At 50.2% G+C, this 27,417-nt stretch overlaps 18 protein-coding genes across 18 annotated transcripts; 8 read left to right on the top strand and 10 right to left on the bottom strand.

Moving 5' to 3' along the window:
• Nucleotides 1-20: 20 nt before the first annotated feature.
• HPODL_02430 (uncharacterized protein) lies at nt 21-221 on the bottom strand (the record flags this gene model as incomplete). The annotated part of the gene is made up of 1 exon (XM_014076734.1): nt 21-221. One exon carries the CDS (start codon nt 219-221, stop codon nt 21-23), a length of 201 nt encoding a protein of 66 aa, XP_013932209.1.
• Nucleotides 222-296: 75 nt separating this feature from the next.
• On the top strand, nt 297-1,379 carry HPODL_02429 (Regulation of nuclear pre-mRNA domain-containing protein 2; the record flags this gene model as incomplete). The annotated part of the gene is made up of 1 exon (XM_014076733.1): nt 297-1,379. The coding sequence occupies one exon, from the start codon at nt 297-299 to the stop codon at nt 1,377-1,379; it is 1,083 nt and encodes a 360-aa protein (XP_013932208.1).
• A 47-nt stretch (nt 1,380-1,426) lies between these two features.
• Nucleotides 1,427-1,924, top strand: HPODL_02428 (protein-tyrosine phosphatase; the record flags this gene model as incomplete). The annotated part of the gene is made up of 2 exons (XM_014076732.1): nt 1,427-1,458; nt 1,492-1,924. 2 exons carry the CDS (start codon nt 1,427-1,429, stop codon nt 1,922-1,924), a joined length of 465 nt encoding a protein of 154 aa, XP_013932207.1.
• A 31-nt stretch (nt 1,925-1,955) lies between these two features.
• Nucleotides 1,956-3,701, bottom strand: HPODL_02427 (ccr4-not transcription subunit 3; the record flags this gene model as incomplete). The annotated part of the gene is made up of 2 exons (XM_014076731.1): nt 1,956-3,642; nt 3,679-3,701. The coding sequence occupies 2 exons, from the start codon at nt 3,699-3,701 to the stop codon at nt 1,956-1,958; spliced, it is 1,710 nt and encodes a 569-aa protein (XP_013932206.1).
• A 122-nt stretch (nt 3,702-3,823) lies between these two features.
• Nucleotides 3,824-7,955, top strand: HPODL_02426 (L-aminoadipate-semialdehyde dehydrogenase large subunit; the record flags this gene model as incomplete). The annotated part of the gene is made up of 2 exons (XM_014076730.1): nt 3,824-6,622; nt 6,705-7,955. The coding sequence occupies 2 exons, from the start codon at nt 3,824-3,826 to the stop codon at nt 7,953-7,955; spliced, it is 4,050 nt and encodes a 1,349-aa protein (XP_013932205.1).
• Nucleotides 7,956-7,968: 13 nt separating this feature from the next.
• On the bottom strand, nt 7,969-8,961 carry HPODL_02425 (RNA polymerase II transcription factor B subunit 3; the record flags this gene model as incomplete). Its single annotated transcript, XM_014076729.1, has 1 exon — nt 7,969-8,961. The coding sequence occupies one exon, from the start codon at nt 8,959-8,961 to the stop codon at nt 7,969-7,971; it is 993 nt and encodes a 330-aa protein (XP_013932204.1).
• Nucleotides 8,962-9,013: 52 nt separating this feature from the next.
• On the top strand, nt 9,014-10,036 carry HPODL_02424 (uncharacterized protein; the record flags this gene model as incomplete). Its single annotated transcript, XM_014076728.1, has 1 exon — nt 9,014-10,036. One exon carries the CDS (start codon nt 9,014-9,016, stop codon nt 10,034-10,036), a length of 1,023 nt encoding a protein of 340 aa, XP_013932203.1.
• A 182-nt stretch (nt 10,037-10,218) lies between these two features.
• Nucleotides 10,219-11,229, top strand: HPODL_02423 (lariat debranching enzyme; the record flags this gene model as incomplete). The annotated part of the gene is made up of 1 exon (XM_014076727.1): nt 10,219-11,229. The coding sequence occupies one exon, from the start codon at nt 10,219-10,221 to the stop codon at nt 11,227-11,229; it is 1,011 nt and encodes a 336-aa protein (XP_013932202.1).
• A 43-nt stretch (nt 11,230-11,272) lies between these two features.
• HPODL_02422 (protein PUF6) lies at nt 11,273-13,111 on the top strand (the record flags this gene model as incomplete). Its single annotated transcript, XM_014076726.1, has 1 exon — nt 11,273-13,111. One exon carries the CDS (start codon nt 11,273-11,275, stop codon nt 13,109-13,111), a length of 1,839 nt encoding a protein of 612 aa, XP_013932201.1.
• A 74-nt stretch (nt 13,112-13,185) lies between these two features.
• HPODL_02421 (26S protease regulatory subunit 7) lies at nt 13,186-14,514 on the top strand (the record flags this gene model as incomplete). The annotated part of the gene is made up of 1 exon (XM_014076725.1): nt 13,186-14,514. The coding sequence occupies one exon, from the start codon at nt 13,186-13,188 to the stop codon at nt 14,512-14,514; it is 1,329 nt and encodes a 442-aa protein (XP_013932200.1).
• A 16-nt stretch (nt 14,515-14,530) lies between these two features.
• Nucleotides 14,531-15,151, bottom strand: HPODL_02420 (DNA-directed RNA polymerase III subunit RPC8; the record flags this gene model as incomplete). The annotated part of the gene is made up of 1 exon (XM_014076724.1): nt 14,531-15,151. The coding sequence occupies one exon, from the start codon at nt 15,149-15,151 to the stop codon at nt 14,531-14,533; it is 621 nt and encodes a 206-aa protein (XP_013932199.1).
• Nucleotides 15,152-15,260: 109 nt separating this feature from the next.
• Nucleotides 15,261-17,171, bottom strand: HPODL_02419 (Succinate dehydrogenase [ubiquinone] flavoprotein subunit, mitochondrial; the record flags this gene model as incomplete). The annotated part of the gene is made up of 1 exon (XM_014076723.1): nt 15,261-17,171. One exon carries the CDS (start codon nt 17,169-17,171, stop codon nt 15,261-15,263), a length of 1,911 nt encoding a protein of 636 aa, XP_013932198.1.
• Nucleotides 17,172-17,574: 403 nt separating this feature from the next.
• On the bottom strand, nt 17,575-21,054 carry HPODL_02418 (putative Cu-transporting ATPase type-1; the record flags this gene model as incomplete). Its single annotated transcript, XM_014076722.1, has 1 exon — nt 17,575-21,054. One exon carries the CDS (start codon nt 21,052-21,054, stop codon nt 17,575-17,577), a length of 3,480 nt encoding a protein of 1,159 aa, XP_013932197.1.
• A 96-nt stretch (nt 21,055-21,150) lies between these two features.
• Nucleotides 21,151-22,173, bottom strand: HPODL_02417 (protein phosphatase; the record flags this gene model as incomplete). Its single annotated transcript, XM_014076721.1, has 1 exon — nt 21,151-22,173. The coding sequence occupies one exon, from the start codon at nt 22,171-22,173 to the stop codon at nt 21,151-21,153; it is 1,023 nt and encodes a 340-aa protein (XP_013932196.1).
• Nucleotides 22,174-22,356: 183 nt separating this feature from the next.
• On the bottom strand, nt 22,357-23,710 carry HPODL_02416 (26S protease regulatory subunit 4; the record flags this gene model as incomplete). The annotated part of the gene is made up of 2 exons (XM_014076720.1): nt 22,357-23,670; nt 23,708-23,710. The coding sequence occupies 2 exons, from the start codon at nt 23,708-23,710 to the stop codon at nt 22,357-22,359; spliced, it is 1,317 nt and encodes a 438-aa protein (XP_013932195.1).
• Nucleotides 23,711-23,796: 86 nt separating this feature from the next.
• On the bottom strand, nt 23,797-24,831 carry HPODL_02415 (transaldolase; the record flags this gene model as incomplete). The annotated part of the gene is made up of 1 exon (XM_014076719.1): nt 23,797-24,831. The coding sequence occupies one exon, from the start codon at nt 24,829-24,831 to the stop codon at nt 23,797-23,799; it is 1,035 nt and encodes a 344-aa protein (XP_013932194.1).
• Nucleotides 24,832-25,105: 274 nt separating this feature from the next.
• Nucleotides 25,106-26,374, top strand: HPODL_02414 (uncharacterized protein; the record flags this gene model as incomplete). Its single annotated transcript, XM_014076718.1, has 1 exon — nt 25,106-26,374. The coding sequence occupies one exon, from the start codon at nt 25,106-25,108 to the stop codon at nt 26,372-26,374; it is 1,269 nt and encodes a 422-aa protein (XP_013932193.1).
• Nucleotides 26,375-27,414, bottom strand: HPODL_05326 (Alpha subunit of Type II geranylgeranyltransferase; the record flags this gene model as incomplete). The annotated part of the gene is made up of 2 exons (XM_014076717.1): nt 26,375-27,379; nt 27,412-27,414. 2 exons carry the CDS (start codon nt 27,412-27,414, stop codon nt 26,375-26,377), a joined length of 1,008 nt encoding a protein of 335 aa, XP_013932192.1.
• Between the last annotated feature and the right edge of the window lie 3 nt (nt 27,415-27,417).

The following is a 27,417-nucleotide window of genomic DNA, read 5'->3' as shown; positions in this document are numbered from 1 at the left end:
GATGAAGACACCGAACTCAGTCAGCTGAATAGCACGGTATGATCTGGCTGTGCTAGAGATTTCCACACCGGTGGACCTGGGTGAGTTTTGATTTTTAGCAGATCTGTGGTTAATTGCGAACTGTCATCGTGGTACCTGCTTTCGGAGCCACCGTTGCAAAGCTGAAACAATTCTTGTGATGTCTGCTTGGCGGCTCCATTGCCTAACGTCCGCACTTCCATACGGACACCGCAATTTGCTACCGCGTCTTATTATATTCTAGGGCTCAGAACCAAAAAAATATTCAGCATTTATTTATGAGCTTTTCCGTGGATCGTGCCAAAGTCAAGCTTGCAGCGCTGGTTCCCACGCAGCAAAGCATCCAGACGACCTCACAATGGATTATGTTTCATTATCGGGAGGCTTCCACCATTGTGGATCTGTGGGTCAAGGAAATAACGTCTCAGCCAAACAAATTAACATTATTCTACTTGGCCAACGACATTGTCCAATTGAGCCGCAAAGATCCCAGAAACGCAGGCTTCACGGAGGGATTTAAGAAAGTGCTCCCACAAGTGCTCCAACAGATTAATCCAGGTGCAGACAGACCCAAGTTCCTTAAAGTTCTCCAGGTCTGGAAAGATAGAAATATCTATCCCAGCGATTACGTGAATAAGCTAATGAACCTCATAGGACAGCAACCGGCACAGACCCTCGCGCAGCACAAAACTCATCAGACGGAGCCTGCTGCTTATCAGAAATGTCCTTCAGAACTGATCGAGGCGGCTCTTCAGTATGACCATTTAAAACAGATATCCTCTGCCACAAGCACAAAATTTGCCAGTCTCTCGGAAACGTACCAGAGCACCTTAAAAGCGGAAAATCTTCCTGAACCGCACATCCTGGTCGGTCAACTGGAAGGGCTTGTGAAAGGCAGCGAAGCGTTGGAAACTAGCATCAAAAACCAGACAGAGTTGAGAGAAAAACTCATCGCTAGTCTCGAATCTCTAATTCAGGTCCAGCGAGACTGGATAAACCTCGATCAAACGAAACTGGAGAAATTGGATTCGATCAAAAATTCTGCTCAACAGCGTAAGACAGAGATCGAGAACACCCTCAATAACGACGATGACGACGAAGAGCTTCCCACATACAAAGGTGACGAGGACGAGGAGGATGTGCCTGGCTACAGCAATGGGGATGAGATTCCTAGCTACGGTAATGGAGATGAAGCACAGGACAACGATGTTCCCACCTACGAGACTCCTTCGGATTTCATCTCCAGCTTTACGGCCGAAAGCAAACGGTCCGCTCCAGAGGACGAGGAAGAGCCGCCTGCCAAACGCCAGGAGATTCCTGTTAATGTAGATCTCAATGCTCTGCTGAGCAAATTGCAATAAATACGACGCGTCGATCGACGAATAATTTTTTATTTATTTAGCTTTACATGAAGGTGGCCTTCGTTTGCACAGGAAACATGTAAGTACACGCTATTGGCCAGCTAACCAGCAGTTGTCGCTCGCCTATGGCGGAGGCGGTTTTTTCGCAGCTCGTAGAGCAGAAAGGGCTCAGCTCAGTCATCACCAAGGTGGACTCCTTTGGCACCCATTCTTATCATCTGGGAGAAACTCCGGACCAGAGAACTGTGGCTACATGTGAAGCGCACAACGTTCCTATCAACCATCGTGCCCAGCAAATCAAACCGCAGCATTTCCACGACTTTGACTACATTCTCTGTATGGACAACTACAATCTTCGTTCTCTTGAGCACAAGCGTCCTTCGGGCAGTAAGGCCAGGGTGTGTCTTTTTGGCGACTGGAAGGAGGATCCAAAGCTGGAGAAAATAGTGGACGACCCGTACTACGGCGGTCGCGACGGCTTTGAGGAGTGCTATAGACAGTGTAAGCATTTCAGTGAGGTTTTTCTACAAAAAGAATGCTCTTAATAGACTTATAGATAATGGTACATCTGATATATTACAGAGTCTGCTCCTGTTGGGGTTCAAAGCTGAATCCCGGCTGGCTCTTCACTGACCAGGAATCCTTATAGTCAAACATTTTCCACTCGTCACCGTCTTTGAGGAACCACGTCTTCAATTCTTTATGATATTTCCATCCACGCCGGATAAACTCGTTGGCAGCAATGTACTGGAGATAATCGTCGCCCGGACTATTGAGGTTGTTGATTGTTGTGAACGGGCTCTTGTATTTGATGTTGTGGTAGTAGAAGCAGTAGGCCAGAGTGTCGATCTTCAGCTTCTGCAAGAGCTTAGTCGAGCCCGTGATTTCCACAGCCGGCTCCTGCGGAAAACACGTTTGGGTGGTGAACTGGTTGGTCGGCTGGTAATTGCGAGGCTTGTCAGAGTCGTAGGAGTCGGGACAATTGAGCAGTGACGACTCCAGCTGCGGGAAGATGGTTTCCAGACTGCGTTTTTCAGCACTTTCATGGCGCGTCTTAGCTGCCTCCAGACAGCTCACATAGTCTCTTATTCCTTCGGGCAGATGTGTGTAGTTGGATGCGTCGAGGAAGGAAAATTGCTGTGGAGAAGCAGTGCTTTCCCTGGTGCTGTCTGCTGGATGAGGTAGTCCCGTGGAGACCGACGGAGAAGCCCGGCCTTTGTCTGCAGCAGGCAGTCCTGTGCTCACCACGGAGGCGTATTTAAGCTTTGGCGTCGTCGAACTGGACGCTGCGGGTGTGAGGTTAGCAGCCCGCACAAGAGGAGAGCTTGTCTGGCTGTTTTGGGACAGCTGTGGTAGCTGGTGGCTGGCAGACGGTATCCGACTAGATGGAGCTGCTGTGGCAGCTAGAGGTGGAACGTGGTGCAAATGGTCGGGAGCAGGACCCTGGCTAGTTGAGGACGTTGTTGGAAGCATACTCTGTGTGCTGGTGCTGGACTTTCTGGTTGTGGGTTTGGACTCCTTGTCGTCGCGGTCGTCGTCGTCGTCGTCGTCATGGCCAGCCTGAACAACACGGAAACCTTCTTCCAGCTCGTCAAGTCCAAGCTCGTCGTAGAACGTGTCATCTTCAACAAACGAGCTGTCCTGGTTCGACTGCACGTAGTATTCGATGTCCTCCTTGATGTCGTTGATCTGGTCGACCTCGAGGTTGTCGTTTTCGAGCAGCCGCAAAATCGTCTCCAGTTTCCCCACGTGCCACTTGTGGCGCTCGAGCTGCTCGCTGAGCGCGTCGATCTGTGTCTGTTTGGAGGCGTCGGACTTTTTCTTCTTGAGCGAGCTCGTGATCTGGTCGATCTGTGCCTCGATGCTCTCATCCTGGCGGTCGAGCTCCTCGATCATCGACTGGATGAATTCGGCACACTCCAGCTTCTCGCGCTGTCTTGGGTCCAACGTGACGTCTGTGGACGCGAGAGCCTCGTTCGAAAACGCCTTGGTCTTCATGATTTTCTCCACCTCCTTGAATCTCTCCATCTCGTGCTCTATGAGTCGACGGTGCTCTATGAGCTGTTTTTTGTCCTTCACTTCATTTCCAGACATCCAGGTCTTGATCTGCTCTCTGTGTCGTTGCAATTTCTTGATCTCCTTCTTCAAATCGTTCTCCAACTTCTCCTTCTGCGACTGCTGGTCGCAGCTCTGGAGCTTGTCGTAGATGAAGTCGAACTCCTCGAGCCCTTCCTTCACTTTCTTGAATACTCTGTCTATCTCTCTAATTGGTTAGTTCAGCGCGGTGCCGGCTACTTACTGTTGCAATTTCCGCTGCGACATGGCAATTAATCCACCGATGTTCTCTGGTAATTCTTTTTGGATGTGTTTTTCGACCCGCGTTTTCTTGTGACAGAGCGAATTTACGCATTAAATTTCATCCACCGTTTTTTCATCAAAGAGTCATGGAGTACTGGACAACCAAGCTCGACACCCCAACGCTCAATGTTGTGCCACTGGATTTCAACAGACCAACCACCGGCAAGATTGTGGAGTCCAGGCTGTCTGTGCCCCTGAAGACGGCCGCCTCATTCCAGGACCTCCTGGCTACTTGGATGGTTTTAGTGTACAGACTTACCGGAGACGACGATATTGTCGTGGCCACAAACACGCCAGCCGGAGAGGCCTTTATTGTCAGACTTTCTATTGATCCGGCCCTCTCGTTCAAAGAGTTTTCTCGCCAGGTGGCAGAGACCTACGATATCGGCACTAAAAATCTTGTGCCGCTTGAAGACATCGCTGCCTACTTCCAGAAATCCAAGGGTTTAGAGTCCCCTCCTGCGTTGTTTACCGTTTCTTTCCAGTACGCCCACGAAAACGAACAGCTTTCAACCTCGGTTCCAGGCTCTGTGAGAGACATTGCCGTTTTTTTGCACAAATCCGGAGAGGAGCTTTCTTTGAGCTTCTACTACAACTCTCTGCTCTACTCTCAGCGCAGAATCGAAATCATGGGCGACCAATTCAACCAGTTTTTGCAAAGCGTGTCTGAGCACCCAGAAACGGCCATCTCGAAGGTCAGTCTGGTCACCGAGTCGCAGAAGTCGGTGCTTCCAGACCCTACTGTCGACCTGGACTGGAGCAACTACAGAGGAGCGATCCAGGATATTTTTAGCGACAACGCCGATAAACACCCGGACAGAACGTGTGTGGTGGAGACAGCGTCGTTCTTGCAGCCGGGAGCCAAAGACCGTGTGTTCACGTACAGACAGATCAACGAGGCCTCTAATGTTGTCGGGCACTATCTGGTGCAAACAGGCATCAAAAGAGGTGACGTCGTGATGATCTATGCGTACAGAGGCGTCGACCTGATGGTGGCCGTCATTGGTGTGCTCAAGGCGGGCGCCACCTTTTCTGTGATAGATCCTGCCTATCCACCAGCCAGACAGACTATCTATTTGCAGGTCGCCAATCCACAGGGTATCATTGGAATAAAGAAAGCAGGCGAGATCTCGCAACTTGTCGAGGACTACATTGAGAAGGAGCTCAAGGTAGTGACCCGTATTCCAGCTCTGGAGATCCTTGATGACGGTGTTGTCATTGGTGGCCAGCCAGACGTCCTCGAGGACTACCAGCAGTACAAGTCCCAAAGAACGGGTGTCATAGTCGGGCCAGACTCAAACCCTACACTTTCCTTCACCTCTGGGTCCGAAGGCATCCCTAAGGGTGTTTTGGGAAGACACTTCTCGCTGGCATACTATTTCCCGTGGATGGCTGAAACTTTCCATCTCAGCGAAAAAGACAAGTTCACGATGCTCTCGGGCATTGCGCACGACCCAATCCAGAGAGATATGTTCACGCCGCTATTTTTGGGCGCCACGCTGCTGGTGCCCACGGCAGACGATATCGGAACCCCAGGTAAGCTGGCCGAGTGGATGTCGCGGCACGGTGCTACCGTGACACACCTCACACCAGCCATGGGCCAGCTGCTGACTGCGCAGGCCGTTGCCGAGTTCCCTACGTTGCACCATGCGTTCTTTGTCGGCGACATTCTCACCAAGCGCGACTGTCTGCGGCTGCAGACTTTGGCCAGAAACTGTGCCATTGTCAACATGTACGGTACCACCGAGACGCAGCGTGCGGTGTCGTACTTTGAGGTCCCATCCAGAGAGCAGGACTCGCTGTTCCTGGCCAATCAGAAGGACGTTATGCCTGCCGGTAAGGGTATGTTGAACGTGCAGCTATTGGTGGTGAACAGAAACGACAGAACACAGACCTGTGGTGTTGGTGAGGTTGGCGAGATATACGTCCGTGCTGCTGGTCTGGCTGAAGGCTACAGAAACAACGACGAGCTCAACAAGCAGAAGTTCGTCACCAACTGGTACACTTCGCCGGACAAGTTCATTGCCAAGGACAAGGAGCTCGACCGAGGCGAGCCCTGGAGACAGGTCTGGTTTGGCCCTAGAGACAGACTGTATCGGACAGGCGATTTGGGAAGATACCTACCGGACGGAAACTGCGAATGCTGTGGCCGTGCTGACGACCAGGTGAAGATAAGAGGTTTCAGAATTGAGCTGGGCGAAATCGACACGCATATTTCGCAGCATCCGCTGGTTAGACAGAATGTGACTCTTGTCAGAAGAGACAAAAACGAGGAGCCTACGTTGGTGTCGTACATTGTTCCTAGAACGTCGCCAGAACTCGAAAAGTTCAAGAGCGCGTCACAGGACGTGGACGACCTCGACGATCCTATTGTCAAGGGTCTAGTGGTGTACCGGGAGCTGATCAAGGATTTGAAGGCCCATTTGAAGAAGAGACTGGCTAATTATGCAATTCCGTCGCTGGTGGTGCCAATGGCCAAGCTGCCACTGAATCCAAACGGCAAGGTCGACAAGCCTAAGCTACCATTCCCCGACACGGCACAGCTGGCTGTTGTTGCTCGGTTGTCGTCGAAAGATGTTGCCGACGTCGAGTTCACCGAGACAGAGGCCAAAATTAGAGACGTGTGGCTCTCAGTGCTGCCAAACAAGCCGGCTACCGTGCAGCCGGACGACTCGTTCTTTGACCTGGGTGGACACTCGATCCTGGCCACGCGGATGATTTTTGAGTTGAGAAAACAGCTTGCCGTCGATATCCCGCTCGGAGCCATTTTCAAACACCCAACCCTTGCTGCATTTGCAGCAGAAATTGATAGTCTGAAGAAGGACGACGGTTTTGAGCTCGCCGACGGCAAGAACAATGCCGTTTCTGAGACCAAGGACGAGACCGTTGACTACTTCGAAGACGCAAAAAAAACTGTCTCAGAGCCTGAAGAGCTATCCTACTAGAAACGCTCTCGACTTCTCGCAGCCTTTGAACGTTTTTGTTACCGGATGCACTGGTTTCCTGGGATCGTTCATTCTGCGTGACCTGCTAAGCAGAAACCTAGATATCAAGGTCTGGGCTCACGTTCGCGCCAAGGACGAGACGGCTGCTATTCAGAGACTCGTCAAGACCGGCAAAACCTACGGCATCTGGAACGACAAGTGGATCCAGAGCATCAAGGTGGTTCTGGGCGACCTTGACAAGCCTCACTTTGGCAACGAGGAGCAATGGAAGCAGCTTGTCGCCAACGTTGACGTGATAATCCACAATGGAGCTCTCGTCCACTGGGTGTACCCATATTCCAAGCTTCGCGACGCCAATGTCATTTCCACACTCAATGTGATGGATCTGTGTGCAGAGGGCAAACCAAAGGTGTTCACGTTTGTGTCGTCGACATCGACGATCGACGTTCCTCACTACGTCTCTCTCTCGGACAGGCTTGTGGACGAAGGAAAGAGCGGCATTCCAGAGGATGATGACCTGATGGGAGCAGCCAAGGGACTCGGCACGGGATACGGCCAGTCGAAATGGGCTGCAGAGTATATCATCAGAAAGGCCGGCCAGAAGGGACTCAGAGGCGCGGTTATCAGACCAGGCTATGTTCAGGGCTTCTCCCAGACCGGTGCTGCCAACACGGACGACTTCCTGTTAAGAATGCTCAAGGGTTGTGTTGAGGTCGGCGAGTACCCAGATATCTCCAATAACGTCAACACCGTTCCTGTGGACCACGTTGCGCGCGTTGTCGTGGCTGCTGCTCTGCACCCGCCATCGGCTACTACCCTTCCTGTTGTTCACGTGACCGGCCATCCGCGTATCAGATTCAATGAGATGCTTGGAGCGTTGCAAAAGTTTGGCTACGACGTCAAGCGGGCCGACTACTTGCAATGGACCAAGTCGCTGGAGCGTTACGTGGTTGACGAGGGAAGGGACAACGCTCTGTATCCACTGCTGCACTTTGTCCTCGATAACTTGCCTCAGGACACCAAGGCTCCAGAACTGTGTGACAAAAACGCTGTGGAAAGCCTGGTTGCCGATGCTAAACTTACTGGCGAGGACCGCTCTGCCGGTGCTGGGGTCACAATGGACGTGCTGGCGAAGTACGTGAGCTATCTGGTCAAGATCGGATTCCTGCCACCTCCACGCAAGGGCGAGATCGCTCTTCCCGAGGTGGACATCTCCGAGGAGACGCTAGAGTTGATTAAATCTGGTTCCGGAGCAAGAACCAGTGCGAACTAATTAATAGAACTATCTACCCCATAACCTGATCCACTGTCTCTTTTTCCTCTTCTATTATGCAACGGAGCCCGGTAAAAGCGTCATTAAGCGACTTGTGGAAGTAAAAATCGATTTTGTAACCCCCCGCCTTGTACTGTACATCGTCCACGAGCTTGAGCAAGAACGGGTCCTTGTACTCTCCATACTCGTACGGAGGAGATACCACACGGTCGCCGTTGAAAGGCGTGAAGGGCACCTTGGGCTTCTCCTCCTCTTTGAGCTCGTCCAGGCCATTGATGATTTTTTCTCTCTGCTCCTGGTAATTTTTTTCCAGCTCCTCGAGCTGCTCCTTGTAGTTACTGGTTTTGCTGATCATCGAATCGCGCACGTTGGCGATGATCTTGTCTGCATCCTTCTCGCCCGACGCGGTCTGTAGTTGGTTAATGACCTCCAGCTTACTCAAATTCTTGAGGTTCTGCTCCTCCTTGATGATCTCTCTATTGATTTTATTTTTTTCAGCTTTGTACCGTTTCTCCAAGTTCTGAAGTTTGAGGAATTTCTCGTATTCCTGGTCGCGCTGGTTGTTGCTCATTTCAATGTCATGTTTGTGCGCCTGCTGATACTCCTTCAACTTTTGTTCCGTCTGCTCAACATCGATCTTGTTGACCAGCTTGTAAACGTAATCCTCTATCTCCTCAAGGTAGGCATTGTACTCGTCCAGCGATTTGAAATCCTCCTGGGTCTTATTGTACACCGATACCACTCTCTTCCGCACATCGCATTCGCGCTCAACGTCGACGTCATCAAAGATCTGTGTCTTAAACCTGTTTTTTCGCAGGATTTTGCCACAATTGGGGTATGGACATGGCGAGGGCCCAAGCGAGAATATCCGGTCCACGCACGAGTCGCAGATCTTGTGGTAGCACTCGGGGTTGATTTTGAATTGCAGTGTGGGCGAAAGATACTTGTCGGTCTTGCAAACCGGACAAAGATCCTTGGGAATATTGTTCCAGTCTAATTCAACCATGAGAGAAGTATAATTTGAAATAAATTTTTATATTTTTCCACACGCGTACGCCATGTTCGATGAGATCAACACACATTTGTTTGTGGAAAAAAAACCCATTACTTACAAGTATCTTGCACGATGGAAGGATCTGTCGTCGAACAAGGCCAAACAGGTGCTTCAGGAGTTCTATGATCAATTTAAACACGAAAAGCCAGACTTGAGCAGCTACTACACGGTGACGGGCCGTGCTGGGAATATGCGCTATGTGAAGATCGTTTCTGGGCAGGACATTGAGATTGGCAAGGCAGAGCTTGAGAAGATAGACTCTGTCTCAATTTACAGTCTCAATATGGGAAAAGCCGCGCTGGACACTGTGGTTGCAATCAACACGACAATAGATAAAGAGTATACGCCAGAGAACTGTGTGAAATGGGGCGTGATCCAGACAGCCACCGCACAAAAGATTGAAAAGAAGCAGGAACGCGAGACATTGGCCCGGCCTGTGCAGCGCAATGCCATGAGTGAACCTCTCAAAACAGAAGCCAAGCAGCAGGAAGCCAAACCAGCAGCCAAAGACATAAGCGCCAGCAGGCTGAGCTCGCTTTATACCTCGAGAAAAAAGGCTCCTGAGACGAAACAGCAGGCTAAACGAACCTTGGATAAGCCAAAACAGTCCACAGAGCCGCCGAAGAAGAAAACCAAGAGCGAAGTCAAGTCGAAGCTCACTAAGCTATTCGAAAACAGCGACGACGATATGGATTTCTCTGAGGAAGAACCAACTGATGAGCCCTTGGACGTTGATAATCCCGCAGAGACAGAAACTGCCGAGCAGCAGAAGCCAGCGAAAAAGGCAGATAAACCAGCCGAGGAAGAGATATCAGAGCCTGCTACAGAGCAGGTCGAGGAGAAAGACGCCCCGTCAGAACCCGTCTACGATGAGGATGGATATTTGGTGACCACCAAACAGCAGCCGACAAAGCGGTCGGCTACACACCCTCCCGCAAAGAAAGGACACACAATCTCGAAGAATACGGAAAAGGGAAACACCAAGAAGCAGGTTTCGCTAATGTCATTTTTTGGTAAGAAAAAATAAATTTTATTTAATCTAAATATATGCTCACCGTGGCCGTTGAAGGGTGCTGTCACGGGCAGCTTAATGCTATTTATAAAGCCCTACCAAAACCGGTTGACCTTCTGATAATCTGTGGAGATTTTCAGAGCGTGAGGAACCGCGCAGACCTGGAGTGTCTTGCTGTTCCCCAAAAATATCGACAAATGGGCGATTTTCAAGACTACTACACTGGTCGTCGACACGCGCCTGTGATGACCATTTTTGTAGGAGGTAACCACGAGGCTTCAAACTATCTCTCGGAACTGCGCTATGGTGGCTTTGTGGCCCCAAACATATATTATCTGGGGCGATATGGAGTCATATGGTACAAGGGCCTGAGAATAGCAGGAATATCAGGAATTTACAACGAGACAAATTTCCTTAAACCGCGCAAAGAAACCCTTCCCTACGATAGATCTACCATCAGATCCGTATACCATTATAGAAAGACCGAGGTGACGGCGCTCCAGCTCTTAAGACCTTCAAACGAAACCATCATGGTGTCGCACGACTGGCCTGAAGGAATATACGAGTACGGCAGAAAAGACCAGCTTTTGCGGTGCAAACCGTTTTTCAAAAGTGACATGGAAAAACACCAGCTGGGATCGCCTCCATTGATGGGCCTTCTCCGCCATTTACGACCTAGTCACTGGTTTAGCGCACACTTGCACGTTAAATTTGAGGCCACTGTTCCATGGAAAAGCAGCCGAGAAAATGAGAAAATTAACAAGGAGGAGATTGAGCTTGAGCTCAACGATGCTTCAGAGGAGACTGATGACCTTCCAACCAGGTTCCTTGCGCTGGACAAATGCTTACCGCGGCGCAAGTTCATGGAGGTCTTCCGTCTGGCTCAGCAGGACGTGCCGCCCAAGCTTGCAGGATTGGACTTTTTCTACGATCCTGAATACATTAGCATACTTAGAACCGTTGAACTCCACCGGAAAGACATAGAGTCGGCAGGATTGGATCTCCCGGAGGACCTAATTTTTACATTGCATAGGGAGTGTGATCGTCAACGCAAACTTCTAGAGGATCTTGAGAGTGACAAATACCGTGAACTGCTACAGATCAATAGCCAGTTTTCAGAGACCGCAGACGCCTCTACAAAAGAGGTGCAAGAATATACCAATCCCCAGACTGTGCAATTTATTGAAAAATTTCTTGCACAGCCGTAGGAAATAAAAAATTTTTAATTTGAAAAAATAAATTTGAATCAGCATGGTAAAGAAAAGAGTTGCAGAGGAGACTGTTGTCAAGGTGAAGAAGGCCAAAATCGATCCAGAACATTCCGAAGATGAGTCTGAAGATCAGTTGGATGAACTGGATTCCCACAGCGACAACGAACAAAGCGACGAATCAAGCGAATCCATCAACAATAAAGAAAATGGTGAAGATAATAGACCATCCAGACAGGAACAGAAAAAGCTTTTGTCAGAGAGAAAACTAAAGCGTAAGTCTGGTACTCAAGTGGAGAACATCAAACGTCTTTGGGAGAAATTGAGGGTGAAGAACCCTCCAATGCCAAAGGAAATCCGTGACAAGCTCTGCGACGAGACATGGGAGCTGTCCAAGGATGTGATTGGCGATCTGGTTCTGAAACACGATGCCTCACGTGTCGTCCAGACTCTTGTGAAGTATTGTTCGAAAGAGCGTCGTGAGATCATTACGAGAGCTCTTAAAGGCAATTTTTACAATCTTGCTACCTCTGCCTACGGAAAGTATCTGTTGATAAAGTTGCTGCACTATGGCTCCAAAGATTCAAGGGAGCTTATTCTGTCTGAGCTTCACGGAAAGCTTCGCAAATTGATTCGTCATAGAGAAGGTGCCTACGTCGTGGAGGACCTGTATGTGCTCTATGCTACCGCGAAACAGAAATCTCAAATGATTCGGGAATTCTGGGGCTCGGAGTATGCTGTATTCCGTGACCCGAACGACACGCGTACCATCAAGGACGTGTGTGCTGACTCCGCTGAGAAAAGAGCCCTGATTGCCAACAATCTTATCACAACCATCCGTGGATCTGTGGAGAAAGGGTCCACCGGTTTCCAGATTCTCCATGCTGTCATGCGCGAGTATGTGCAGATTTTCGAAAACGAAGAAGTGCGCGCGTTTATTGAGCTGTTACAGGATCAGGTCGCGGAGCTGGTGCACACTCCTGAAGGCTGCGAGGTCGCTTGTACGCTGGTTGCTAAGTCTAATGCTAAGGAGAGAAAGGCTATTTTGAAAGGCTTGAAAAACCATGCTGAGGCGCTGGCCACCAACGAACACGGTCAGTTTGTGCTGCAAGTCATTTTCATGACCGTTGATGATACTGTTCTTGTTAACAGAACTTTTTCGGGCGCTTTGAAAGACAGCTTTGACAGAATCATGGTTGGCAAGTTTTCCAGAAGACCGTTTGTGTACTTGCTCAACGGACTTGACCGCTCTTATTTCTCCCCTTTGGTCCTGAAGGACGTTGAGAAGTATACAGAAATGGCTGCTGAGACGTCCAAGAAGCCACAGGACCAACGTCGTAAGGAACTACTCAAGAACTTCCTTCCTATTTTCTACGAGACATTTTTGCACAAGCCGGTCATCTTGCACGAAAATTTGGGTGCTCAGTTTATTCTGGAGCTTATTCTGAACAACGAGTTCCCTCAGGAGGCACAGGAATATAGACAGCAAGCTCTGGACATAATAATTGGCGAGATGAAGGAGGAGCTTGGGGAAGAGCATCTATTGAACAAACCGTTCACTCCTAGACTTGTGAAGACGCTTATTCAGGGTGGGAAATGGAACAACAAGGAGAAGAAAGTTGACCTGGTGGATGGTATTGGAATTGGTATGGAATTCGCGTCCAGCTTTGTCGAGAGAGTGTTTGAGAACGGAGAAAACGAAGACGTTCTTAAATCATGGATCAACGACAATCAGGGTTGTTTTGTTCTTGTTGCTCTGTTTGAACGTCTGAAGGACACCAAAAAGCACTCGTTCCCAAAGAAACTAAAGAAGATGGACAAGCTGATCAAGAAACAGGACGACTCCAACAAGGGAGCACAGCTGCTGCTCAAGGTGTTCTGAGGTGTGGTGTAAAGGTGTTTAGAAAACTAAATAAATAATTTCGATGGCAAAAAAGTAACAAGTTTAAACCAAGCATGGCCGCCAAAGAAGACTGGGAAAAGTACAAAAAGCCCGTGGACGATCCCGAAGAAGAGAAGAAAGAGGAGAAAATCACCCCATTGAGTGAAGGTGATATCCAGGTGCTGAAGACTTACGGTGCCGCCCCATACAGTCAGTCGATCCGTGAGATTGAAAAGGATCTTAAGGAGCTGGAGACACGCATTAAGGAGAAAATCGGCGTTGAGGAGTCTGATACAGGACTTGCTAGCCCCAACCTATGGGATGTAGCCGCGGATCGCAAAAGAATGAGCGAAGAACAGCCCTTGCAAGTTGCAAGGTGTACAAAGATGATCGAGCCTTCCGCAGAGGAGGAGGCCGATGGGAAGACCAAATACGTGATAAACATCAAACAAATTGCCAAGTTCGTGGTTGGCCTTGGTGAAAGAGTCTCGCCAACAGACATTGAAGAAGGAATGAGAGTTGGTGTGGACAGGACAAAGTACGAGATTCAATTGCCTCTTCCTCCTAGAATTGACCCTAGTGTGACGATGATGACAGTGGAAGAGAAGCCGGACGTGACTTATAGCGACGTTGGAGGCTGTAAAGAACAAATTGAAAAGCTTAGAGAAGTCGTGGAACTTCCGTTGTTGTCCCCTGAACGATTTGTCAAGCTGGGAATTGACCCTCCAAAAGGTATTCTGCTTTACGGCCCGCCAGGAACGGGGAAAACACTGTGTGCCCGTGCCGTGGCAAACAGAACAGATGCTACCTTCATCAGAGTCATCGGATCCGAGCTTGTTCAAAAGTATGTTGGTGAAGGTGCAAGAATGGTGAGAGAACTGTTTGAAATGGCGAGAACAAAGAAAGCATGCATCATCTTTTTCGACGAGGTTGATGCCATTGGAGGAGCCAGGTTTGACGATGGTGCCGGTGGAGATAATGAAGTCCAGAGAACCATGTTAGAGTTGATTACACAGCTAGACGGATTCGATCCTAGAGGAAACATCAAGGTGATGTTTGCCACGAATAGACCGAACACATTGGACCCTGCATTGCTGAGACCAGGAAGAATTGATAGAAAGGTTGAGTTTTCGCTGCCTGACCTTGAAGGCCGCGCAAATATCTTCCGTATCCACTCTAAATCGATGTCCTGTGAGCGTGACATCCGTTGGGAGTTGATTTCCAGACTCTGTCCAAACGCTACTGGAGCTGAGCTGCGGTCCGTGTGTACAGAGGCTGGTATGTTCGCAATTCGTTCCAGAAGAAAGGTTGCTACTGAGAAAGATTTCCTACAAGCTGTTGAGAAAGTCATTAAAGGAAACATGAAGTTCAGCTCGACGTCGAGATACATGCAATACAATTAATCGTGAAAAATATCCATCACTCCCACCAGCTAACACAGCCCATGCCATCGGTCTGGCAGCTGGCTATGAGCGCGTAAGGCGGCACTTTGCGGTCTTCGGTGTCGACGCCGTTGGTTTGGTCATCTGCGGTTAGAGAAGTAAGCGAGTTGTCTGGTCCCTTTGGTCGCACGTCATTGAAGACCTCCTTTTCAATGCGGAAATTGATTTTTTCATTGATGTCGAGGTACAGCTTTGTTTCCTCGTCCATTTGCCAGATCCATGCGTTATCGTCGGCGGAATAGTACGAGCCTTCAAACATGTAATTTTTCGGAATGAAAATGTCGTTAAAGAAATTCATATTGACCTTTATTCCTTCGTCGCTGCAGCTTTCGATCCAGCCGGTGAGGACTTCTCCCACCACTGGTTTGAAGACAACAATGCGGAATCGCACGTTGATGAACACTGCGCCGTCTCCTGGCTTAAGTAGACCGTCATCCACTTGTAGAAGATCCCAAACTGCGACCACCAATCCAAGCTTGTGGATCACTTTATTAGCGTATTTGATGTTTAGCTCATTCTGGACTGCTTCTTCGGTTGGAAGATGGAACAAGTGCGGCGATATTCGGATGAGATCAGAAATCACCGAGAGTTGGAACATGGAAACAATCGATATATATTTTTCTCAATTTTTTTTCTATATGCTGGATTATTTAAGCAAGATTAATTTCGAATACTATTTTGATTCACATATTCTTTATAATAAATACCTAGTAAACTCTCTTCGCCGGAGGAACTGGTTTACATTCAGCTTCATCAAGAGTCGTGGCAATAACAGCTCTGTATCCAAGCTTAACGTCCTTTCCATGGCCCTCCTGCCATGAAAGAGTGTGTTTACGCCAGTTCTCGTCGTCTCTTTCTGGGTAGTCATCTCTGGCGTGGGCACCTCTACTCTCCTTTCTTGCCGCAGCTGCAGTGGCAGTCTGTCTAGCACAGGTGAGCAGGTTTTGCAATTCCAAAGTCTCGACCAAGTCCGAGTTCCAGATCATCGATCTGTCGGTGGTCTTGATTCTGTCAAACTTGGCGTCGATCTTGCTCATTTGTTCCACACCTTCGTCCAGAGTCTTTTGCTCTCTAAACACGGCGACGTGCTTTTGCATGCTCTTTTGCATCTCGAGTCTCAATTCGGCAGTGGTGACATCTCCGTCAGCATTTCTTAGCCTATCAAGGTTGGCAACGGACTCGTGACCAATATCGTTTGGAAGCTCTGGCAATGGTGCACCAGGGCTAAACTTATCTCTGATAGTGTGCGAAACGGCTCTTCCGAAGACGACCAAGTCCAACAAGGAGTTGGCTCCCAAACGGTTGGCTCCGTGCACAGAGGCACAGGCAGCCTCACCACATGCGAACAGACCTGGAACGACGACGTCCTCACCCTTTTCGTTCTGGGTAAGAACCTCTCCCGTGTACTTAGTTGGAATACCACCCATGTTGTAGTGCACAGTTGGCAAAATTGGAATTGGCTCCTTGGTGACGTCGACACCAGCGAAAATGTGGGCAGTCTCAGAAATACCTGGGAGTCTCTCCTTCAGCACGGATGGAGGCAGGTGGGACAGTTGAAGGAACATGTGGTCTTTGTGAGGGCCAACACCCCTTCCAGCGTTGATTTCCATGGTAATGGCTCTCGAGACAACGTCTCTGGAAGCAAGATCCTTGGCTGTTGGAGCGTATCTTTCCATGAATCTCTCACCCTCGCTGTTCACCAGGAATCCACCCTCACCTCTGGCACCCTCGGTGATCAGACATCCAGAACCATAAATACCAGATGGGTGGAACTGCACAAACTCCAGATCCTCCAATGGCAAGCCAGCTCTGCTGACCATGGCGTATCCATCACCAGTACAGGTGTGAGCAGAGGTACAGGAGAAGTAGGCTCTACCGTATCCACCAGTGGCAATGACTGTGTTGTTGGCCTTGAATCTGTGCAAAGTACCGTCCTCCTCGTTGTAAGCAATGCATCCCACACATCTTCCGTCGTGCATCAACAAGTCCATGGCAAAGAACTCGATGAAGTAGTGGGTGTCGTATCTGAGCGATTGACCGTACAGTGTGTGCAGCAGCGCATGTCCGGTTCTGTCTGCGACGGCACAGGTTCTGTAAGCCTGTCCTCCCTTACCGAACTCCTTGGATTGACCACCAAAAGCTCTCTGATAGATCTTTCCCTCCTTGTTTCTGGAGAATGGCAGACCGTAATGTTCAAGCTCGATAATCGAGTCTGGAGCCTCTCTGGTCATGTAGTGGATAGCGTCCTGGTCACCCAGCCAATCAGAACCTTTCACCGTGTCGTACATGTGCCATCTCCATTCGTCAGGGTGCATGTTTCCCAGGGCCGCATTGATACCACCTTGGGCAGCAACGGTGTGAGATCTTGTTGGGAAAAGCTTCGAGATGCAAGCAACCTTGAAGCCTTCCTGGACGAGACCGAAGGCTGCACGAAGACCGGCACCACCGGCACCAATCACCACAGCATCGTACTCGTGATCGATGATGTGATATTCCTTGGCCATGGCAGAAGAAGCCGTTTTGCCATTGAGATTATTGTACTTGGTAATCACCTGAGCAGTCGATCTCGAGGACGAGAACAACCGACGTCCAGCGATGCGTGATTTCAGGGAAAGCATGGTAAATTAACAAGGTGAGTTTTTCGTGAGGACTTTTTTCCTTGGGGTTTTTACATAATCAGGTCGATCGGAGAACTTACGGAGGAGAAACCACGGGCCAATGGAATTTCGCGAAATTGTAACTTCGGATATGGGGTGTCTACAGCCGGTAGACAAACGGGGTGGGACCCCAATAGGTCATGGCAGCTTCATTCAATTGGAGACACTATGAAGGGACGCAAAAAACCCTGTACGCAGCAGTGTGGCCAAATCTCCCGGTAATCGTACTCATGTACTCCAGTACTTTCTCGTACCCGGGCCCGGCTACAAATACGCAGCCTTAAAATCAAGAAAAAACAGGCACTTTTGACATTATTAATAAATCGCGAATAGTAATTACAGAGTCTCATAACATATTCGTACATCATTCCGAACGCCATCCCCAGAACCGGCTTTCCCATCTGAGCGCCAGACTGCTGAACAAAACACTCACGCTAGAACAAGCCATGGCTAAACTCGACCACGTAGGACTCAGGCGCGAGTTATGGTACGGATAAATAACCCCTGCAGCGATTGGAATCCCAATAACATTGTAGACCAATGCCCAGCCAAAGTTAAATTTGACACGGTTGATCACTTTGCGCGACAGCTGGAGCAGGATTTGCAGCTGTTTGAGCGGCTGTTTCTGCGACAAAAGAACAAAATCGCACGAGCTCAGGGCCAGATCCGATCCCGAGCCCATGGCGACACCAATGTCCGCCGTCGCGAGGGCAGGCGCGTCGTTGATGCCGTCGCCAACCATAGCCACCACCGCTGGCTTTGTAGGCTTGTTCGGCACGCCGTGGTACGTCTGTTGCAACCACTTGATCTTGTCCGACTTGCCCTGCGGGAGCACATTTGCAATCACGTGATCTGCAGCGATGCCAACCTCGTGTGCAATGGCCTCGGCGGTGACGTGGTTATCGCCGCTGATCATGTACACGTCAACGCCGCGCCGGCCGAGGTCTTCGATGACGGCTTTTGCCTCCGGTCGCACCTCGTCGCGGGCCGCAAGCAGCATCAAAAGCTGTTTATCGACAGCCACGCAAACGACGCTCTTGCCCTGCTTTTTCCACTCCTCCAGAAGCCGCGTATCCTCGTCCGTAAAAGGCACACCATGCTCGGCCATCATCTTCTCGTTGCCCAGAAGAGCACGTTTGTCTTCATAGTCGCCGAACACACCGCGGCCGCTCTCTTCCTCGACTTTTGGGACAAGCGTGGTTCCCAGCTCGATGCCCCGGCTGCTGGCACTTTCTACGGCGAATTTCCGCACGGCAGCCGCGAGTGGGTGTTTTGAGCCAAGCTCGAGGTCTCTGGCGAGCTGGATAGCGAGCGCAAAGTCTCCAGCGACGTGGTGGTCGGTGACCTTGATTTCTGCCCTGGTGAGCGTCCCGGTCTTGTCAAAACACACCACTTCGACGTTTGCTGCCTGCTGGAACGAGGCACCACCGCCACGGACCAAAATACCGTTTTTGGCGGCCAGTCCGGACCCGACAAACAACGCAGTCGGCGCAGCGAGCCCGAGACCACATGGACACGCAATGACAAAGACAGCAATGGAGAACTGCAGAGACCACACTGCCCAGCCACCCACGTCGATGTCCAGATAACTTGGCGGAAGGACAGTGTATCCAAGAACGAGCCAGATTATCCAGACAATCAGTGAGATTAGACACACGACGGGAACAAAATAGCTGGTGAGTTTGTCGGCCAGTTTTTCGATCGGCGACTTATTAAGCTGGCCGTTGCGCACAATGTCAACAATCTGGTCCAGTAGCGAATTGCCCTGCAAAGCCGAGATTTGCGCACGCACGGTCCCCGGGCCCTGGCTCACAGTCCCGGCAAATATCTGATCGCCCTTGACATGGTGGATCGCGTGCGACTCGCCGGTCAGCATGCTCTCGTCGAAATCGGCCTCGCCCTCGACGATGATGCAGTCAACGGGAGGCGAGTCGCCAGGCTTTATTGCGATGGTGTCGCCAAGCTCAAGGTAATCGACGCCGATTTCGCGCTCGGCACCGTCCTCCACAAGCGTCGCCTCGGTGACTTTGAACCCGCTCAGCTGGCTGACAGCGTTGGCCGTCTTGGACTTGGACGAGCTCTCTAGCAGCTTGCCGATGCTCAGAAAAAATGTCAAAAAAACCACTGAGTCGAAATACGTCGTTGTAAACCCGTCGCTGCCCCGCGGCGCATGTGCGGACAATGCCAGCATCGCTATGCTGGCAACATAGGCCACTGTCGTGCCCAAAGACATAAGCAGATTCATCGACCCAAAACGCAGCAGTCGCCGGCTCCACGGCACGCTGCGCTTCCACAGCGCACGGACCTCCCGCAAAGCCTTGAGATGGAACATGCTGGCACCGAAAAAGTACACCGGCGTGGCCAGAATGAAGAGGATCCAGACCACTCGCGAGACGTTGCCGCGCCACACGGGCTGCATCAGCCACATCCGAAAAGCGTTGTGTTTTGGCAGCAGCGACATGCCCACAATGCCGAACACAAACGTCGGCACCGCCACGACCGTCGACAGCACGAGCTTGCGCACAATGCGCCACAGCTCCTGCCGCGCCAGCTGCGTCAGGTGCTCCTCCACGGACGCCACGCGGACGATCTCGAGCTGGAACTTGTCGCTCAACCCATTGATCTCGTCGACGATCTTGCGGATCGTCAGCCGCGGCGGGCTCGGCACATACGTGAACTTGACATATGGGTGGCTCAGGCTGATCGGGTCATTCACTACAATCACGTCACCGTACTCGTTCAGCTTGTTGTTGATGATTTCCGGACAATGTTCGCAGTACATGCCGTTGACTTTGAGGTTGACGGTGCGCGAGCGGGTCTTGGTGGCTGCGTGGCTGATCTCCCGCACGCTCAGCACCTCAAACTCGTACCCAACGTCCTCCACGCACTGCCGGAGCCGCTGCAGGTCTGCGTCGCTCGCCGATTCCAGAATAAACAGGCCCTGCTTGTTGACGATGTTGATGTTGCACTCCAGCACAAACGAACAGCTCTCGTCGACTGCCTGGCTGATCGTCTGCGCGCACGCGCTGCAGGTCATCCCGCCAATCAGAGTCACCACCTCGTACTTCTGCGAGCGCTCGATCGGCAGCATCTCCAGCAAACTGCACTCAAACCCAGTCTCCCGCACAGCCTTGATCACGTGATTCACGTACTGGCGCTCGGGCAGCAACACGGTGCACACGCCGTCCACCAGCGACACATGGAAAACAGGCTTGTCGTTTTCCGTAAGCGGCACACCAAGACTCTCCAGACACTGGCCAATGGCGGCCTCAATGCTGCCGACGCACGACGCGCACGTCATTCCCTGGATGCTGAGCAGCGCACGGTATTCCTTGAGTGGCTCTGCCTTCACCTCCACGTCCACAACGGTGCTGTCTTCTGAATCCGACTGGGTATTGCGTTTCAGCCGTTTCAGCAGATCGGGCTCCCTATGCTGCTGGTACTCCTCGCGACACTTCTTGCAGTGTTCACGGTGATGTTTTTCACGCTTGCCGGTGGCCAAAATTCGTTTTGCCTTGAGCAAAACCAGACTGACCGGCTCTGTCCACGAGGGCCTGGACTGGTCGTTGGATATGTCCCAAGAAATGACATCAAAGCCGCAACTTTCCAGCTTGCGCAGCACACGGGCCTCGTTCGCGGCAAGATCGGCGCCCGGGCCAAGAATCACGAGCTCGCCGTCGCTCAGAAATACAACAACTGGGGGCTTTGTCTTATCTGCCGTTCTGTCATGGCACACAATTCTATTGAACTCAGTTACATCAAAGACGTCCTTGAGAGCACGGTGGATGCTGATTGAGCACTCGTCACAATGTACGTTGGCCAGCTGAACCGTGAAACGCTCCATTAATTGTAATTTCGAAAGACTAAGTGCAGAAGGCCGTTCATTTATTCATAATTATTTTTTCTACGCGAAATTATCTCAGGCGGGCAACGGCGAAAATCACTCTGCTGCGCGGCGGCGCGGCTCTGTATAGGCAAACACCCTTGTGTCAAACCGCACCACCATGGCCGTCACGTTGTCGGTGCTCATCTTACTGATAGCAAGCTTGCACAGCGTGTCGCTCGCCTTGTACGGGTCCATCTCGTCCTTAATCAGGTCCACGGCGTCCTGGTCCGAGCAGACGTCCCACAACCCGTCGCATGCCAGTATCAGAAAGTCGTCCTGGTCGGTCAACTCTGTGCATGTCGTAAAGGGCGCCCCTATCACGAGGCTTTTCATGTAAACGTCGCCGAGCGAGCGCGTCACTGCCAAAACGCCGTTCACGCGATTCTTGAGCATTATTCCGCCGCTGTTCACGATCCGCTGCTGTTCCAGCTTATCTGAAGATTTGTGGTCGTACGAGAGCCGCACAGCTCGTCCCCCGCGACACAGCACGATCCGCGAGTCCCCCACGTTGGCCGTGTAGAGCATTCGTTTGTGTTTCTTGGTGGGCACGAAGTCGAACGGCGTCGTCTTTGGGTCGATCTCGTCCTCGCTCTCGGAATCGTCAATCTCCTCCTCCCATCGCAGCACCGCCACCGCGGCAGTGCATCCGCTGGAACCTTGTATTTCGCGCTCCATCTGCACGTCTGCCTCCAGAAAACTGTTGTTCAGGTTCTCGCGCAGGTCCACGTTGTCATCATCCATTATCTTCTCCACGAGGATGTTGTGTAGATTCGAACCGCACCACCTGGCAGCATTTTTGCCCGCGTGGCCGTCAAACACCGCAAAATACCCCCAATCCAGCCTCTCAGCAAAGTTTGCCACATACGTGTGAACGTCCTCCATACTGGGTCTATACCTTGAATTTCGATTTTCGCAGACACCAACGTCGAACGAAAGTCTATTACAAGGCCCCGACTTCGCGTCGGCGTGTTCTTCCACCGGTTTCATGCCACTGTCGCTGTGTAAATGCAAAAGGTCACCAGATCTTCTCTTTAAGTATTTCACGACGTCCTTGGGCGACGGGGAAGGCTTAGACATGCCAAATTAATCCTCAAGTACCAAACAATCGTAAAAACAGCAGCAATTATGTCTATGCGGCCAGATTCGCGGTCGTTCCTGAGGTTCTCGGATGATAATGGAGAACGAAGATGTGGAAGAAATAAAAATAGTCGTGCGCGTCAGCCAAGGCCTTACAAGAATTTCTCAGTTTGCTATATTAGGCTACAAATACAAGCCTTCGAGGTTCTCCTCGATCTTGTTCTTCAGAACACGCTCCTTGGCCTGCTTGAAGTCCTCAGCAATCACCTGCATCCGTCTCTCACGCAAAGCCAGCAACCCGGCCTCGGTACAGATGGCTTTGATGTCTGCACCCGAAAAGTCTTCTTTGGTGTTGATCAATGTGTCTAGGTCCACGTCGGGCGCGATGTTCATCTTGGAGGTGTGAATGGTCAGGATCTTCTTCTTCGTGGCAGGGTCTGGGTTCTCGAACAGAATCTTTCTGTCGATTCTGCCCGGTCTGATTAGCGCAGGGTCCAGACTCTCAATCTTGTTTGTAGCCATGATCACCTTGACGTCGCCTCGGTCGTCGAACCCGTCCAGCTGGTTCAATAGCTCCAGCATCGTACGCTGGACCTCTCTCTCACCTCCCGACGAGGATTCGTATCTCTTTGAGCCAATTGCGTCGATTTCGTCAATAAACACAATTGAAGGAGCGTTCTCGCTCGCCACTTTGAACAGCTGTCTGCACATGCGCGGGCCGTCTCCCAGATACTTCTGGATCAGCTCGGAACCGACAATTCTAAGGAACGACGCACTCGTCTGGTTTGCCACTGCCTTGGCCAACAACGTTTTTCCTGTACCTGGCGCACCGTACAATATCACGCCCTTTGGCGGCTTGATACCCATCTCCTCGTACAATTCTGGATGTGTCAGAGGCAGCTCGACGGCCTCCTTAATCTCCTGGATCTGCGACTCTAATCCTCCAATGTCCGCATAAGACTCGGTCGGCGATTTGTCCATCTTCATCACGTTCACCACCGGATCTGTCTCATCTTGCAAAACTCCCACAATGGAGACAGTCTTGTGATGCAAAAGTACTTGACATCCTGGCTCTAGAAGTCCCTTGTCCACAAACGACAGGATCGACACGTAGTACTCGGGGCCGCTAGAAGACGACACAATGGCATGGTCGTCATCAATAATCTCTTCAAGCGTTCCAATCGACATTGGCGTTCCTCTGATGTCGTCGATCTTTTCTCTCTCTTCTGCTTGTTTCTGTTCTGTAGGCTGCAAAATCTCCTGGTTGGTGACAAACTCTTCCTCAAGCAACAGGTGGTCCTTGATCCGTTCGAGTTTGAGCAATTTGAGCTTACACCGCGTGTTCGGCAGCACAGACGGTAACTTGGCGATATTGTCTGGTCCCTTGCGTTTCTTTCTTCCGAAAGTCTTTGTCTGGACAGGAGGCTCGTACTTAGGCTTCTCCTTCTTCTTGTCTTGGTCCTTCTTCTTGCCGCTAGGCATCGATGCATCTTGTCCCTGTACTGTTAGCTAGCGTGGAGCAATTCATACTCACCATTTTGTCGGTTTGCCACTGAAGAAATGAAAATAAGAAAATAAAAATGTACCGACGGGTCGATCATTTTTTAAGCTCTATAAGATTACCTAGATTAATTTTAGCTCGCTCAGAACTGTCTCAATCAATTGGCTGGCCTTGGCGTCGAATGCAACAAAAACATCTCTGGCACTGTTGATGCGCTTCAAGGCAGTGGCATTGCTGTTCAGCAGCGAGTAGAACTTCTCCTTGTCGTTGATAAAAGACAACTCTGCACCAGCTTCTTCAGGAGTGTAGCTCTGCTTCAGAACAGGGCCTTTATAATCGGCCGGCAGCGGCGAGTTGAGAATCTTGTTCAAGGTTGGTGGAGGCAAAGTCATCTCATCAACACCAGCCAAAGCCAGAGTTGGCGTAATACCGATCTGGGCAGCAACACAGTTGACGGTCTTGATGTTGTAAGCTCTGTAGTACTTGTGGATAGCGACGGCGAGATTGTAGCCGTAGTGCTTGTCCAATGGCTGGTCTTTGTACGATGATGGGTCAACATTGTAGCTCAGATCGTCTACGTACGGCGAAATGGCAACACAATCGGCCTCTGCGGCAAGAACGGCCTGTTCTAAAGAGTGAATCATGGTTCCCAGAATCTGGATCTTGTCCTCGTTGAACAGCCTTTTGGCAGCCTGCATGGTCTCGTAGGAGGTGCCGAGCTTCACAATGACCTTAGAACGGTCGACACCAATATCCTCATAGGCCTCAATCAGCTTCTTGACGCCGGTGTAGGTGGCTTCTTCGTCATATAAATGTTCAGGGGTAACTTGAGACAAAACACAGCCCTTGAGACCCTTCAATTGGTTTCTGCCACTGATGGCAGTGCTGTAGTACTTGATTGCCTGAATGTACTCTTTAAAATTGGCCGCAGAAGCTGATTGTGGGACAGAGTCGCCGAATTTCTTGTTCACTAATTTGATGGCCTCGTAAATAACCTCCTGGTGATGCTGCCAGTTAACAAAACAGATAACTTGATTACTGGTGGCATTCAGGAACTCTATGTTGTACTTTCTCATCAAGAACTCCTTGTCCTCCTGGGACATGGTGTCGATAGAGATAAGCGTATGCTTAGAGACTTCATCAAAAACAGTAGACATTTTACAAGAGAAAAACTTAAAATTTAAGCAGGTATGCTGGAAAGCTGCGACTCGGGACAAATTTATATTGTTGGATATGTGGAAGAAGCGCGTGGAGGGTCGTCTGGCTGGCGGCGAAATCGGGTATCTAGCCGCAATAAAAAAAATGCGGGGAAAAGGCGCCGATCATGTACCCCGGGGTCGAATCTTTACTCCGACACCTCGCACCAAACCGTAGACCAAAAATTGTTTTCAAAAAAACTTAGTCCTAAATAATCAATTCTCGCTCTTTAGCATGTCTCTCTCTCCTGACGCCTCTGGCGATTTTGTCGGGGTGATTCAGCTCTCCAAACCTTATTTGAGCAAGGACGAGATAAGCCATCTTTTCAAGAACAGCTTGATGGACGACAGCCTGGCCAGAGCTTACAAAGTCAAAAAAAGAGAGGTTTTCCAGTTTCTATGCAAACTGATCAAGGTGCTCCAATTTCCCACTAAAATTCTGCAGGGCTGTTTCTATTACTACCAGCGGTTCTACATGTTCAACAGCTTTGCCAAGTACGGCAGCGCGCACTACGACGTCGGCATTACCGCCCTTTTCATTTCGCTCAAACAAAACGACTACATTAAAAAACTCTCTCTGGTTATCTCAGAGGCATACAAATTACGTGGCATCGTGGCTACGCCCCAGGAGCAAGATGAGCACCGAAAACGACTTCTGAGCATGGAGAAAAAGTTTATGGAATTTGGGGCCTTCGATTTCCGGTATTTCCTCATCGAGGAGCTCCTCATCAAGTACGCCAAATACTTCAGAATCCCCAGAGAGGTCTGTTTTCTGAGCTGGTCGATGCTGAACGACTTGTATGCGACGGAATTGCCGCTGCAATGGCCTTCGAACTTTAACGCAATCGTCGTATTGCGCACCAGCCTGCTTGTCTGGAACGAACTGAATTTGGAAAGAAAAGTTGAGCGTCTGCTCAATGAGCGCGAGGTTGCTGTCCATGCGCGAAAGGACGAGGTCAACAATGCTGTTAATGAATTTTTGGAATACTATCTAGACAGTTACGAGACGTCGTTCATGAGAGACGCGCTGGAACAGCTGAAACTGAGAACCGACAGCAAACATATTATAAATGACGTGATTCTCAACATCAAAATCAGTTTGCACCAGGACGACAGAACCAATGGCTCGCAGCCGCCCCGGAACCTGGATGAAGATCTTTTCTTCAAGTTGCGCGACTACGACGTGGGTAAGACTGGCTCGGTCAGATTTCTGTACAGCAAGAAAAAGTATCTGGACGAAGTGAGCCAGTACGCGAGCGAAAAGGAGAGGTACACCCAGCAAAAGGCTGCCGCGCCCAGACAGGCACCGACACAGCCCACTGGGAAGAATTACAGGGCGCCACCTGCCCATGGAGTGCCAAATAACCACTCCCCACGTCCGCATCCGAACTCTTCCTACCAATCTAATAACCGTGCCGCCCCGCGAAAAACCTTCAAAAAGAACTACCAGCACAGCTACAACCCGAACCGCAAACATAAGCCAGAAAGACCTTTTGACAAATAATCAATCCATGGAATTTTCGTATCTTTTAATTCGCATAGGGTCTTGCTCGATGAGTTTTTTTAGAATAGCATTTTTCTGCCCCGTTATCACGCCTGTGATTTTCCGGAGCTGCTGTTCAAGAAAAACGAGCGATTTCAAACACCACTGGTTGTCCACACCGTTGTCCTCGAGCTCGAGCTCGTTCAATTCGTTAATGTCGGCAATCGCAGTCTCCACTACCTGATGGGCCTGTTCCTTGCTGATGCTATCAATAAAGTAGTCACCAAGCAGCCATTTAAGATATATCCACACGGAGGAGTCGTCGGGATCAGTATAGAATGCCGTTTTCACCATCTGGAGCTCCTGGACAAGGAACTCATATTTATTTTTCGTATGGAACACTGTTGCAGACTCGGGGGAGTTCTCGAAGAGCATCTTCACCAGCCGGGACCGGTTGTGCAGCGCAGAATAGTTGGAGATGTCTCTGTTGATCATTTTTGTTGTGTAATTGAATTCTTGCAGATCTGTGTCCAGTTGCTCTTGGCTCGTTTGCCCCAGTTTCATGCGGTCCACCACGTACCGTCGATATTGCCACACGTGGTAATTCCGTGAGTCTGCTTTTAGAAAAGTGTCAATCATCGCCATCTCGGCGTCCCAATTGGTTAAGGAGTCGTACTCCAAACACCATTTTCGGTGGTTCCAAATCCAGTAGCATTTGGGAAACCGTCTCAGATATTCAACACTCAACGCCAGCTCGTTCTTGATTATGTCATGAATTGCATCCGAATCGCATGTTTTAAACCGCTCTAATAGAATGTCTCTCCTATAATTCCATACAGTGTATAATTCAGGATTAATATCCAGCAGCTGTTCTGTCTGGGCTAGCGTTTTATCATTGTAAACATGATTCTGCTTATTGGCCAGCACACGGTCAGTGAGAGAGCGGTACCTTGTGATCCGCACCGCGTCTTTCTTAATCTTCTGCAAGCGCGTGTCCTTAGTGAGCCGTGTTCGTTTTACTCCATGCTTCGGTTAGCAAACGTACTAACTATACTTACCATAAG

Source organism: Ogataea parapolymorpha, chromosome VII, assembly GCF_000187245.1.
Source record: "Ogataea parapolymorpha DL-1 chromosome VII, whole genome shotgun sequence".
In the NCBI taxonomy this organism is placed as follows: domain Eukaryota; kingdom Fungi; phylum Ascomycota; class Pichiomycetes; order Pichiales; family Pichiaceae; genus Ogataea; species Ogataea parapolymorpha.
This window is presented reverse-complemented; position numbering and strand designations above follow the sequence as displayed.